The following is a 15,023-nucleotide window of genomic DNA, read 5'->3' as shown; positions in this document are numbered from 1 at the left end:
TACTTCCAATAAAAACAAAGCTTGCAGTTACCTTTGGAAAGAGCAGGTTGTGACACCAGTTGTGCTGCGAAAAAGAAGTGGAGTTGATTCAAGTCAGTCAGGAGGAATGGCTCCTTACAGGGCAGAAGAACTTAGATCTTCAGACAACTGCTGGAGAAACTAAGACTCATCAGTTCTAGGCAAGCTCATCCTTTATTGTCGGTAAGAGCCCTGTGTTTTGGGGGAATGTGGGAGTGTGTATGGATATTCAAGCCTCGTATAAAGTCAGATTCATCTGCTGTGTTACAAAATGCTGCTTCATGCTGCAGACTTCTGAGGATCTGAGTTCATTTGAGCATCTCCCAGGAGAGCAGAACGTGCCACCTGAAACTTTCCCTGGGACCCCCTGTGTTTTTTCTCTCTGGGCTGCTCTGCGAGGAGGGGCAGTCAGAAGGCAGGTGGTCAGCCTTCACCAGTGGTCCTGCTGGGATCCCACAGCCCTGGAGAGCACCCATCCATCTCACTGGTCATACTTTTTCTCTCCATCAGCATGGAGAGAGAAGTGTTGGATGGACAAGATGGAGGATCTACCATCCCTTCCTGCTACAGGATCCATCCTGTGTAAAGAAACACTAAAAGCTGGTTTAGCAACTACAGCTCTTTGATCCTCTCCTGATGCCTCTTGGCACGTACAGTCCATTTTGCTCACTCACCAGAAGCATAAGTGGCTTTTCATCTCTGATGCTCTTGAACTGTGTGGCTGGTTGCTGGGGAAGTCATCTTGGGAAAGGCAAGTTTTAGTATGAACTCTTGACATTTCTTAGTCTTCCTTTGAAGGCTGGCTGGAGGTCTGCACATATCCAGAAGGGAGACCTTCCTGCACACCTTGACAAAAAGGCTTCTCTACCTCTCCAGTCCATGTAATTAAGCAGAATTGGCAACCACTGTGTCAGTAAGAAACTTCATATTGCTCAAAAAGGCTTTGGGGTGCAGGCTCTGAGTCCAGTGAGGAAGACAAAGAGAAACTCACTTTTTTTCCAGTCAGGAAAAAATCCCAACAGCTTCCCCCCACTCCCCCTGAAATAACAAACATATCAACACCTGAGGAGGAGGAGAATTAGTAAGTTGCAAAACAGGAGGTTTGGAAGTTACGTCATGACTTGAGGAAGAGAGGGGTAGATGAGCAGCATGAACAGGGAAGGCACAGAACAGGCAGTGCCCCAGGCAAAAGGTATTTTCTGTTCCTGGTGCTGAACTAGCATTGTTGAAGAACAAAGCCTGAACAAGCTGTTCAGACCTTCAGAGTCCAGGCTGAGAAGGCACCCTCAGTCCTGCTCGCTTGGTTACACCTTCAAACAATTGCTTTCTATTCCTGCATTGAGCTAATTCCAAAGTAACACTCAGTTCAGGGGGCTGGAGTTGTTTTTGTAGTCTTAGGCCTGCTAACGTGCAGAATTAGTGGAGAATTAGCCCCAAGAACTCTGCAAGATCTAGGTACATCATATTTCTTCCTTATGAAACTGTTGTACAAGAATGAAATAAAGCATGGCAATATTTTAGGAAACAACATGTAGGGGTTTTTACCAGAGATGGAATTTCCCTGGAATTTTCAGTGTTGCCTCTCCATTCCCTTCCCTTCAACTCCACACATTGAAGTGGAGGAGCTGAGAGAAACAAAAAGTTTTGTCTTTGCCCCCTCTGCTGCAGCCCAGACCCTGCAGGACTGGGTCCTTCGTAGTTCCCAGTGTGGCTTCTCCCCTGCACTCCCAGGGCCGCCATCTAGCCACCTACCTTGGTGGGTTTTAGCACTTTGTTTATTAGCTCCACTGGATCTCCTCTATAGCACGAGATTCCTCTGTAGCTACATCAGAGGAAAAACCAGATGAATAAGAGGTTTGTAGAAACCTGCTCTGTGAGTGGGAATCTGTGTAATCAGTGGTGAGACCCAGGCTTGTGTAGCTGAAACAGTTTTCAGCTTTTTTTTGAGCACATAAAACTTTTACAGTGGCTCTCATAAAATCTAGCATATCTTCATGTTTCCTTTTAAGCACATTTGTTCTATTTGTATGTCTCACTTCACACCTTCAGTTCTTTCATGCTGCTCTCAGGCCTTGACCTCCCAAAGAAATCCTTCTTCCTGCACCTGCAGCACAGAGATCTTCGAAGAGGGAGGGGGAAGAAATGGAGAGTGCAAAATAAAACAGGACCATCATCAGCATCGGTCTTGTGATGCCTTTTCCTCACAACTGTCAGCTTCTCTGTGACCGTGCATCATTTCTAAAAATAGAACTTAAGGTCCTTGGGGAAATGCAGTTGTCTTTTGTTCTGTGAAGGGCCCTGTGTGGTTTGAGTCTGCCTTAAAAAAGCCCTGTATGAAGTAGAACGCAGTAGGGTTTAAGAAGCTTTATTTCCTTGTTCTCAGGTAAGAGTCCTGCTTCTTAGTGGTGATAATGGACTTCAGAAGATCCAGATTGTCCGTGTCTCTTCAGAGCTAAAATAAAAGGCGAAGGGAGACTGTAGGAGACTGATAAACACCACTGGACTACTTGGGAGGATTTGCACAGACGCGTGGTGTTTTCTCTAGCCACAGGTGCTTCTTGCCTCCCAGTAGCTTAAATAAATAGAGAACTAATAACATGAGTAATTAAACACAGGGAAAACAGGGAGGATAGACTAATTGGAACAGTCTTTTGATGATAAATCAAGTAGGAGTGGAAGCTGCAGCTCAAAGAACTATCAGTTTGAGCCTCAGACACAATTTAGAACAGCGTCTCAGTTGCCTTCCTGGGTCGGTCTGAGCTCTTTCAGTGTCTCTGCTTTTAAGAGAACTGACTCATAAAGACTTGAGGAGGAGTAAAATACAAAAACTAAAAGGTTCTATGAAATGTGAGATGAGATTTAATCTTTTGGAGTACTGAAACAGAGGGAAAATTTTACAGTATCTGGGAGCCTACTCGACAAGGAGTTGGTAAAAGACTTTGTGGAGAAGCTCAGCTGGCTGTGCGGACCATCCACTGCCTCAGGTAGGGTTGCAACTTATTTTCTGAGCTGTGGACTAGGGGACAGGTTCAGCTTCCTGTCATCTTCAATTTCCAAACAATTGCCATAAACAAAAAAAGCCCCCGAGTCCACACTTGGAAGAGAGGTCCTGGTATGTGATGTCAAATGCAGAGGAGGGGGAGATCAGAATCCTTAGTGCGAGGCAATCTGTTATTTGTTCTAAGTTAAGTTTCTCTTCAGCTGGTATTTCACTACTTGAGTAGTTTATTCAGGACAAATCTCTCATAACTTCTTTGGAACGGTGCAGGAGGTGTGTTAGACACAGGCCTGGATTTTGTGACACCAGGAGCAGAGGGTGTGTGTGACTGTAAGGCCGCCTGTGTCATGATCCAGACCACATTCACCACACAGAGCAGCGGATGGATGCCCACTTGGTAAATCCATCCTGGAGTATTTACAAGGGTAATTTTTGTGGTGGGTTTTTCCACACATGTGCTCTAGAGAAACAGCTGACAAATGATGACAGAGGGGGCAACACCGATGAAAAAAGGCTTGGAAACCGTTGTGGGGGAACCTGTTCAGTGAAGTCCCTGGCATTACTGTGAATTTCCTCCTCCCCTCCACTGCAACAAACTTGAGGAATCACATCATTAGTAATATATCCTCTTAATTCCTACACCGTTAACTTTTGTGGGGTTGCGTCATGTCCTTGACTGCAATTGTTTTAGCTATATTCAAGATGCATTTTTCAGATGCAGCAGAGAGGGGTCTCAGTTCCCTCTGCAAAAACTGCCCGTGTTTCAGGGCAAACTCACATCTCACCTAACTCTGGGGGAAGGCCATGTTGGAAGTGTGGCAGATGGCCTTCAAACCTCACAGCCTGTATCAGTGTCATACATTAAACAACAAGGGCCATGAGTAGTGGAAAAAATGCCTGAGGTTTGAGGAGGCCCAAGGGGAGGATGAGGTGGAGGGCTCACCCGTGGTGTGAGGGAAGAGTATTGGCAGGCCTGGGAGTGAGGGCTGCCAGCAGGGCCCTGGGGTGAGGAGCCCGAGGGACTGGGGGCGCTGAGGAGATCGGGCAGGGTCAGGCGGCGGAGGGCTCTTCGCGGGCTGTGGGGAGGAGCGCTAGGCGCCGCGGCCCGGCGGCCATTTTGAGGAGGACAATACCCACCGCACGGCAGGGCCCGCTGCGCCCGGCGGGCGGGGCGGGGCGCGCGCACGCAGCGCGGGCAGCGGCCGGGGCGCGCGCACGCTCCGCCTCCCGCCGCCGCGTTATGTAACGGCCGGGGCGCGCGCGCGCTCCCTCCCCCCACCGCCACCTCCGCCTTCCCCCGCCCTGTCCCCGCCCCTCTCCGTCCGCCGGGGCCCAATGGGCGGCGGGGCCGCGCCTGAGGGGGGGCGGGGGAGAGCCCGGCGGACGGGGCGGGCGCGCGCACGCACGGGGGCAAGGCGCGGCCCCGCGGCAGTGCGTGCGCGCTCCCTTTCCCCCCCCCGCCTTCCCCTCTCTCTCTCTCCTCTCTTCTCCGCCGCGCTCGGTCGTTCCTTCCCCCCCTTTGTGAGGCGCTCGGAGTGGCCCGGACATCGCTGACTCGCCATGGCTGACGAGAAGCCCAAGGTGAGGCAGGCGCCCTCCCGTCCCCTCCGCCTCCCTCCCCCGTCCCCGCCGCCTCACTTCGCCCCTCACGCGGCGGCGGCGGGAGGCCAGGCCCCGGCCGCAGGCCCGGCCCCGACCCGGCCAGCCAACAGCCTCGGCTCCCTCGCGCCGGCTTTGCGCGCCATTTTCCTGCGCACCCAGGCCGAGGCCGCCTTCCCGCCCCACCGGGGGAGGGGGGCCGGGGCCGCAGCCTCCCGGGGCGGGCGGAGGATCCCCGGGGAGGGCGGCGGGGAAAGGGGGGGGCCGAGGGGGGCGAATCCGGGCTCCCTTCCCGCCCTCCTCAGGGAGAGAGGCAGGTCCGGAGGCGGTTGCTGCTGTTGCCTTCCTCCTCCTCTTCGCGGAGCCGGATCCAGCCTCCCCTGCGCGGCTGGCGGTGGCCCGGGCGCAGCATCCCCGCTCGTTACCAGCCTTTCGCTGGGGCACTCGCCAGCCCCTTCCTATACGGTGCTGGCAGGAGTCCGCCGGGGCCTTTCCACCGCGGGAGGGGCGAGCGAGCATCGCTCCCTGCCCCTTTTGTGCTGCCTCTCGCTCAAGCTCCCCCAGCCGCGGGAGGGGCTGCCCGGGGAGGGGGGGGAAGGGTGTCCTGCGGGCGGGGGCAACCGCGTGGAGCTTCGGTTTGCAACGGCGGGAGTTAAAAAAACACCCACAGCCCAACCCCGCAGCCAGCCAGCGCCGCGTTGCTACGGTTATTTGTATTTTTTTTCCCCTTTCCCCTCCCTCTTCCTTTCCCTTCCCCCCCATCCCCCCTTTTTTTAAACTGAGTTTGAGGGCGCAAGAAATTAATTACTAAGCGGTGGCGGGCCGGCGTGTCGGGGCCGTGGCCAGGAGGGCGGCGTGCGGAGATCTGTCACATGGCGGGGACCCGCACCCCGGCCGGGGCCATCCGACACCTTCCTCGCTTCTCCTGAAGAAAACAAAGATGAAAACGCTGCTGGGCACCTCGGGAGCGGGCGCTGCTGCTGCCTCGGAGCTGGGCAGCGTGGACTCTTGCCTTTGCCTCTCCCGTGATAAGCCTGCATCTGATATACACGAGCAGTGGAGTTGAAAGTTGGCTCCCCGCAATTTCTGCGTGTGGCTTCTTAGGGGGGAAGCGAGAGGCTCGGACTGCTTATTTAGCAGGGGGGGTTCTTCAATGTTTTCTGATGGAGAAACTTGGTGGTTCTCGGATTTTCTCAACTTTTCAGATACAGCCCATTAAAGCAGCTTGAAGTTTTCTTCAGAAGTAGCTTAACTGGTGTAAAAAAAGTTTGAGATAGAGAAAGAAAGAGACTTGCTAGTGCTTGAGATGATAGTTTTAAATAACTTTATTCATTTGATTAAGAACTGTAATGTTAATTATTATTGTGCCCCTGATAGAAATACTTATTTTCTTTTTTAATTTATGGTAAAACAGCTGGTGTAATAAGCTTTCATTGCTACTTTGCATGTTAACAAATCTCAAGAAAGACAACTAATATTAGTGGGGTTTGTTGGGGTGTTTTTGTGTGTGTGTCTTTATTTTAAAATAAAAAGTACTTTATTGTACAATTCAAAGTTTTAAGTTGGTAAATGGCTATAATATATTTCTACCATCTGCTTTAATGACCTGTTGCACTTTGGTAAAGTGTTTAACTTCTTCTTTCATACCTTAAAAAAAGTGGTTGTTTTTTTTTTTTCTCTTTTATTTCCTCAACAGGAAGGAGTGAAGACTGAAAACAATGACCACATTAATCTGAAGGTGGCAGGGCAAGATGGGTCTGTGGTGCAGTTTAAGATTAAGAGGCATACACCACTTAGTAAACTAATGAAAGCCTATTGTGAAAGACAGGTATGGTTCTTCTATGATCAACCAGAAAACTGGTGTTTGGGGGAGAGGTGATCTCCAGAGGCATAGATGAAGGCAGTAGTCTTAAAACTATGTAAATATGCAAAATGATAAAGAATTAAGAGAAACTAATTGTGTTGGAGAAGTCTTAAGACTTACAGAGTGGACTGACAGGGTTGTGACAGGAAATAGGTAAAATAAAGATCAGGTGTTGTCGTAATGAAATCAGTATTACAGGTGTGGGCTGTCAGGAGGCAAATGCTATGCCACTGCTCAAAAACACCAGTATGGAAAGGGTGGGTTAGGAAACCTGCAGTATGTACTTGGGATATAGAGAGTTGAGTGATGGAGGTATTCTTATATCTCTGAATAACAACTTGGTCTGGTCATAGACTTCTGGTTTATTACCTTAGAATTGCTGCATTGAGATGATAGATTATCAATGAGTATTTCAGGGTTTAAAGGTGTATAATGTCTAGCTTAAAAAGGAGCTTGTCCATTTAATGAAGAGCCTTGTTTTCTCTCTTGTGTCCTAGTTGCCAAATGAATCCTCCAAGGGATAAAAAAAAAAAAAATCATGTTTTTTTCTTGCTAGTGTAGTGGCAAGTGCAGCCAGCCTTCCAGGTTGCAGGTAGCTACTGTTTTAAACCCAACTGTGTACAAGTAATGTGTGTCACTTGTGAAGCTTTGGATAAGGAAAATAGTTTTTGCAGTCTGTGATTTATTTTTTTTAATAAACCTTTTAATGCCTTTAAAAACTTATATCTCTGCTGAAGTGTTTGGAGCTGGGGAAGGGTTTGTTTGGGTTTGTTTTTTTAACACAAATATTCAGTCATACCATCAAATACAATAAAATCAGTACAAAATATTGAGGTAACTATTTCACCACCCAAAAACCCCCAAAATTCACATGCAGAGTGGTAAAGTCTCTTTGGTTTACCCTTTGCCATAGTAGGATAGTGATATAATAAAGGGAGGGAAAATCAGTTCTTAATGAATATGATCTTGCATGGATATTCTGGGGACAAGATAGTGAACACTTGTAGTTGTGAACTCATTTTTACTACCTTCGTCATACAGAGTCATATTATGCAAATCATTGTGTATTGCTTTTTCCAAACATAAAGTGCAGTTGCATATGCCTTTCTGGAATTTTGAGTATTGGTTAATTGTCTAAAAAGTCCTGAGAAAGATATCTTAGAAGTACCATTTGTATTTCAGTTAAGTGCAAACAAACAAAAGTCATATTGTAAAACTTTGCACTTAAGTTTCTACTCTGCTTTAACAAAACCAGAAAATAAATCTCCTTCAAACAAACACCAACCCCAAGAAAACTAAACAACCCAGGTGTAGCTGGAAGCAAAAAGGATCTTTAGAATGTGAGACGTTTTTTCTGATTTCAGTTTTTAAGTTAGTAGCTATCCAAATTCTATTTCTGTGGAGATGGACTTAATGTGTAAATTTTATTTCTTAGGTGCTTACTTCTCAAACTTTGTTTAAATTTGGCATTTGTTCTGTGTGTCTGTAAAAGTTAGATTTTGTTTGTGTTCCCACCTAGGTATACTTAATCTTAAAATCCTTAAGCTGTGGACTTTAGGTTTAATTTTGCAGAAGTAGAAGCTGTGTATAGTAGAGAATTTAGCAGCTTTAGAGAATGAAAATCATGTGTCCTGTGTAGTAGACCTAAAATGAAAGTAACTAGACCTTGAATGGTAAGTTTAGAAGATGATCAAGACTGTTTACCATTATTGCAGGTAGGAAAGAAATCATCCATGTAACATACTTAATTTTTTGTGGATACCAATCTCACCGAAGTGCAGTTTTTCAGTATGTTTTCAGGTCATAAAGTTGTCAGGAACCTGCAAACACCCAACACTTTTGGAATAGGTTAAGAACACAATGTTGAAGGAAACAGCTCAAACCAGATGTTGCTGTAGAAAAATGTGTTGATGCCATGACACTTGGCCATGTGGTTTTCTTAAACAAGAAGATGTTTTGAGTGAACAGAATCTTCGTTACACTAGAGAAGGCATTTTGGTGTGAACTATAAAGTCTTACCAAAAAGTTTCCTCATATTTTTTATATTTCCTGACAAATCAACTTGTCAAAAATAATTACTATGTTATTTTCTTTTATGTGTTACACCTGCTCTTGCACAGCTAATGAAGGCTTATTTTCTAGTTTAGAGGTGCCAGAGCAGAACCATGCAATATGTTAGGTTTACATCAAAACAAATTTACTCCCTGTAATTTTAGAAATTCTGTAGAAAGAGTAGATAGAAATGGGAAAGAAGTAGATACCAAGGTTCTTGGTTCTGGTTGTATCCTCAAACTTCAGCCGTCTTCCTTTGCAGAATGTAGGGTGCTGTAGAATACCTTTGGAAACAAAACTTGTGACTCTGAAGGCCATGTTATTAGTAGAAGGGCTTGTTGTCCTTTAATTATATTTTTGAATCTGTTGGCTGAAGTGAGAATGAGGAGTAGTCTTCTTGGGGATGGAAGAGGTCAGCAAAATTATTATTGTGTGGTAGAAATGCTATTTTGAAATACTGTTTCAGGAAAGAGTAAAACTTGAGGTTTGGGGTTTTTTTTTAAGAAATTCCAGCGGTGCATAGAAAAACTTTTGTTCCCTTGATTTCTTGTTAGTAGGAATTCATGGTCAGAAAGTTACCTTTGGCTACTCTGCTGCTGCAGACTAATAGGTGGTGGTTGTGTTTCTGGAAAAAAATACTCTAGAATACTTTCGGGGAAGATTGAGAAGCGGTATTGAGTATTACTGTTTGACATTTGTTGTCCAGTGTTTTGCATCCAATTTTTCAGTGAATTATTAAGTATTACTATAAAAATCTTGGCCATTGGGATGAGACTTGTGTACTAGAAATGGCTTGATTCTAATTTACAGTCAGCGGGGGCACTGTTGCTTCTCCTAGTTGTTGGACACAACGCAATTTTTAATACAAGACAGATTGTAAGGATTTGTAGTGAAATACCTTAAAGTCAGTACATGGGGGGTGTACAAAAGCTGCCATGTGTTATGATTGGTGGCTTTTAATGATTGTACTGCAATTTCAGCAACAAGTTAAAAGTATTTGCTAGTGTTCTCTTTGCACCACACTTAATTCTCGTTGTATTACTTCTTTTTCCAGGGGTTGTCAATGAGGCAAATCAGATTCCGGTTCGATGGGCAGCCAATTAATGAAACAGACACACCCGCACAGGTAAACAGCAGAAGCACGACTAAAGAATTGTGTTTGATACTTTCTGCAGGAGCAGGTGCTCCTGTTTCGTACAAATACTCCCATAGTTTAGAATTATTGGAAATGGAATCTAAGACTTGTTTAGTGTTTTGAATAGTGAGTCTATATCACTGTTGTAATCAAACAAGAAAATGAAGTGCACTGTACAGATGCTGAGCCTTGTAAAACCGACACTTTGTTAGAGTCATGGCTCAAAGATAAGAATTGCAAAGCTAAGAAGTGAGGTTTTCCTGAAGGCAATGACTATTTTTTTTAACAAAAGCTTGCCAGGATGTTACCAGGCATCCTGTTTGCAAACTTGCATTTCTAATACAAAAGTAATTTTCTGTTGTTTGTAATTTGAAGCTCTGTTTAATCTGTATAAATTAATACAGAACCATCTCCACGGAACACTGAGGTTTGGGTTCTCATTTGTAATAGCTTAAAATGAAGGTCATTCCAAGAACAGAATGGTTTGCTGTGACTCTTGAGTATCTTTCTGTACTGCTCCACATAGTTGTGTTTAATCAGCCTTTCCAAGTGTTAAAGTTTCATAATGCTTTTCAGAACTACTTGTTACAAAATACAGGGCTCTAGCTTTTAGAAGGTTTATAATAGATCTATATGATCTAAGCAGTTGCTTTGAAGAATATACCTCTTATGGTCACAATCTGCGCAACTTTTAAACTTGAAATATTGATAATTGAGGCAACGGGGTGCTTTTTTTCTCCATCCATGTTATGCTGAAGCTAAGGAACAGTCTTTTTATAGCTGTGATAAATGCTATGGACCAGTTAGATTTATTTGAGAAGAAATTGAGACTCTTTAGAAATGTGACTTAAATCAATTATAACAACTCCTTCAGTCCTGGTACAGATTTTGTCATTAGGTAATATGAATGTCCCAGGAGCATCAACTGTAAAACTTAGAGTAAAAAAGGAGAATTTTGTATTAATAAAATATCACATTCCTTACTGGCAGTTTGTTACATCATTAACCTTAAAGAAGTGTTCCTAATTTTTTGCTGATGCTGTTTTACTGCCTCGTTGGGCTAGGGGCCTTAATTACAGTCTGCTTTCTTTAGTGCACATCTGAACAGCAGCAGCAGCAAAGGGGAATTGTGGCCATCCATGTTCAGAGGTAGACCGAGGAGGCAAATAGGACAAAAGATGCAGTGGCAAAGTAGGCAACAGAATTACAGTATTATGAATGGTGATCTCTTCCATAGGCATTGTACAGTGCACCCCCAACTCACATAGTAGAATTCTCAGTAGTTACCAACTGGCTTTTATTTTTCCCTGTACAATTTCTTTGCTTTTGAGTTAGTGAAGTGGGTTAGATGTACAATGTGATGAGGATGGAGGGGAGCGGGGCTGCTCTGCTTAAGTTGTGTCAAAAGCAAACATGAAGATAGGAAATGTAAGAAAACCCAGCGTATAGTAGCTAATCTGAGAAGTGTTGAAAGCCTTTTTTTCTCTTTTCTGCTGTAGTTGGAAATGGAGGATGAAGATACAATTGATGTGTTCCAGCAGCAAACAGGAGGAGTTTACTAAAAATAAAACAAACACACAAAAAAAGAACCTGCTACTTTCCTCTTCAGAACTGTGCTCCCACAGGCGACACATTCACAATTAGAAAAATGAGACTTGGTTCAGCCACATCCTGACTACTGCAGTATAGTTTTCTCTCTTCTCTCTCTTGATTTTTTTTTTCCTATTCCTTCTATTGTACATAAAGTAACTGGTGTATGTGCACAGACATAATGCATATTTTTTTTAACTAAATGGCCAATGGTATGTTTTGATCAACATTTGATGGAGATGGGGTGGGAAAACAAACTGGTTCTGTGAAAATGCCCCTTTCTCCATTAGTGGCATGCTCCTTCTACCTTTATCTTTATATTCCAGTAAGTTATTTTGCTCTCACTGTTTAAAAACAAAACCTTGCATACCTTGTTTGATTGGATAATTTCAATGTTTTTCTTTTATCATTGTAAAACCAAGGACAATTTTATAACTTTTTTGTACGTAGCTGTTACATGTAGAGCAATCTCTGTCTAAGTAGGGGTAAATTACTCTTTAAAAAAAAATCCTAGATAGTTTTCCCTTCAAGTAAAGCGTCTTGTTGTTTAAATAAACTTCTTGTTTAAAATAACCAGTTTTCTTTATTTTTCTGTGGAGTAATAGTACTCAGCACTTGTATTTCTTTTTCTGCAGCACTTTATGCTTCTTAGTTCTCAGCTTTCTATGTGGTAAGTAAGCATAAATCCCCCTTCTGCAGTCAGAAGACTGTCAGGAAACGAAAGGCTTCCTTGAGATCTCTCAGTCAGTAGTTGAACTGGAAATAAAAGTCAGGTTTGACTTTTGATTATTTTTTTTTTCTTTGTGTGTGTGTATGTTCTGCTAAGCCAAATATGTTTGATTAGGCAAATGGGACTACTTAAGCCTTTGGGTTGAGCTCTTTTTGTTCATCTTTAATAGAGGCATCAATATTGTTGTTACAGTAGCTTATTTAAAACTCTGTATTTGAATGCTTTTCAATGTAAACGTTACGTTAAAATGAGCACATAATTTCATTAAGCTTTCAGTTTCACACGGTATCACATGGGACATGCTTGGAAATGTAAAACAAAAATAAAAAATTGAGTTCTGGTTTTGGGTGTATTTAGCTATGGTGGTGTAGATTTCAAGGCTGATGTACCAAAGGGAACTGCTGCCAGTGGTGTTTTTGTCTTTAACACAAGGTGGCTGTTCCTGAGTTTTCTCATGGGGAAGTTCAGAGGTTGTGGCAAAATCCATAGATACTCATGAAAGATTATATATCTAGTCAGCAGCCCTGAAGCATTCTCTGCTGCTCCTAGAAATGTCGTCATATTTTGTAGCATTAGCAGAAAGTTAAAGCTCTTTTAGGTATTAACTTGTTAGCAGAGCTCACTTTTGGTGGTAATTTTTGTCGTAGTTAATTTGAGAAGTTACTACGCAGCAGGCCTTTGCCTCCTGCATCTGGAAGCCCTTGGATTTTGTGGCAAAATGATGGGTCTGTGCATTTTACTGATGGATGATGAATTATCTGTTTGATTTCTGTCATGACTTTAGCACATTTGATGTTACGTTAATTGCATCTAATGGAGATAAAAGAAAATGTCTGGTTTTACAGTTGCTTTTGAGTATGAAGCTGAAGAATGTGATCTGTGGTGTGCCATTGTTTTGATTCTAGGAAATTCTGCTGCTAAGCAGGTTATTGCATATTCTGGTATGTATCTGCTAGACTTCTATGGTATATTGCAAGGTTGGAATGCCCTCTGGTGAACGAGTGTTTTCATACCCAAATCCACAAGGGCCTGGAAGAAGCTTTGGGGGGAAAAAAGAAAAGGGGGAGAGAGGAAATGGGAGGGGGGAGTGGTAGAATCTGTTTCAACACCTTTTGTGGGTTATTCATGGAATAGATTGCTCTTTTGCTTTGTAATTGCTGGCTTTCAACCTGGCTAGGCTGCTGATAACGGTGTGTAAAATTCTTTCAACTTGATGTCATGCCAAGACTTTTCCCAGGAGAAAGCTGTCTTTATCTTGTTTGGCCAAAAAAGATGTTTGGACTTGTTTTAGTTTCTGCAGAAGGGGTGAGGTCTCCTTAAATACAGCTGTTTTTCAGCCCAACTTAAGACTGCAGCAAAAAACTCCTTGTTGTATCTTGCCTACTGGTTTTTTCCTCTCCTGAGGCAATATAAGTCAAGTGACAGCTCCTGAACAGCGTGCTTCCAAAAACAATGTCTTCACTTCCTGAATTAGTAGAGTGGTACTTCATCTGTCATGAACTTGTGCACAGGATTCTTTTAACATAATGTTCTGTTAATAAATTGAGGCCGTTTAACATGAATTTTGATTACCTTACCAAAATTCCCCAGTACAAACTTAAAAAACAGAGGCTTTTATACATTGGAATCGATGTGACAGCTTTGGAAATACTCCTTAATTCAGCAGAAATTGAAAGTTCCTTTAGTATTCAGCAACAGGCTATTAAAAAAAAATGGAGAGGCACTGATCACCTAAATTTCTCTGCTTCTAACATCTTTCTTGTATTCACCTGAGCTTGCTTCTCATATTTCTAAAATATTACCTCAAACAGTGCTGACTACTGTTTATGTAACACAGTGGCTGCAATCAAAAACAGGTAAAATGGTCTTTTCTGAGAGATGTTTCCTTGATTAGATAAAAATCAAGAAACTCAAATACCTCAAGTGACTTAATTCCTTAAAAGCTTCAAACATCTAATTTCAGTTAATCTAGCAAACTGTTAAGTGGGCTGGCACATTCTGATATGTGTGTGTGTACACAGCAATGCAGAAATACTAACCTGGTTTTTTTTTAAACTTCATTTTTTTTAGAACTCTCCTTGAGTGGTCTTGCAAATACTCTCCTTATGACAGAACTTGTTGCTTGTCGGTACTGCTCCTCTGCTGCTTAGAGAATTTACCTGTTGGTTCCTGCTTGCTGGGACATAAATATGTGGGTTTGCTGTGACTTCATCTTCGCTAAGAAAGCTGCTGCTGGGCGTGATGTTTCAGAAGTACGTGGATGTAAACAGTTTGGATCAGATTATTTGCAGTTCACTGGTAGCTGTTTTTGTCCTGGCTTGATTTGTCACAGTTCTTGTGCTAACACTGTACTGGAAGTCCAAAAGTTGGAGGGTAAAAGAAAACTGGGCAAAGAGTTCTTGACACATCGTGCTCGCTGGGAGGTAAGTTTTTTCATGTTAAACAGCTGGGAGGTTTCAAGAGCCTGGGCAAATAATTTTATTACCCACAATTTTCAAATAATGCATTTTAAAGTGATTGCCATGCAATTGAGTTAATATTCCTCTCGTGGTTGTTAAATGAAAAGGAATTGAGTAAGTCATAATTGCATACAATACTTTAGCAAGTTCTTGTGGATGATAAGACCTGCCCTTGAGCATAAGCTGGATCTTCAGTCCCTCGAACAGTTTCAGTGTCAGTGGTGGAACAGATGCTACCAGTTCTTTTAAAAGAACTGTTTCAGGCACCTGAAGTAAGGCATTTTTATTCACGTGTGGGGGTAATGACAAACTGAAAGCACAGTTTTTGGTGGGACCTTTAGCTAATACCTGAGAACCAGTGACTTGGTTTATCTGCCTGTGGGGATAATGCTCCATTAATAGCATTCATGTGCAGATCAGTGTTTAGTGGCCTGAGGTGCTGGTTCAGATGAGGTTCTGGGAGTGCAGGGCTGTTCTGAAATGAATATGCTAAACTGCCAGGAGTGTAAGGAAATACCAAGTGGTAATGTGAGAGAGATTCTTGTACTGGCATATAGAGGCGTTCTCAACAAAAAAAA

At 43.3% G+C, this 15,023-nt stretch overlaps 1 protein-coding gene across 1 annotated transcript; it reads left to right on the top strand.

Moving 5' to 3' along the window:
• The first annotated feature begins 4,389 nt into the window (after nt 1-4,389).
• SUMO2 (small ubiquitin like modifier 2) lies at nt 4,390-12,302 on the top strand. Its single transcript, XM_084273631.1, has 4 exons — nt 4,390-4,597; nt 6,312-6,443; nt 9,586-9,657; nt 11,166-12,302. The coding sequence occupies exons 1-4, from the start codon at nt 4,577-4,579 to the stop codon at nt 11,226-11,228; spliced, it is 288 nt and encodes a 95-aa protein (XP_084129757.1). The 5' UTR covers nt 4,390-4,576; the 3' UTR covers nt 11,229-12,302.
• The last annotated feature ends 2,721 nt before the right edge of the window (nt 12,303-15,023 follow it).

The sequence above is a fragment of the Gallinula chloropus genome (assembly GCF_964237585.1).
Source record: "Gallinula chloropus genome assembly, chromosome: 20".
NCBI lineage: Eukaryota > Metazoa > Chordata > Aves > Gruiformes > Rallidae > Gallinula > Gallinula chloropus.
Note: the sequence above shows the minus strand (reverse complement) of the source record. Positions and strands in the feature narration are given on the sequence as shown.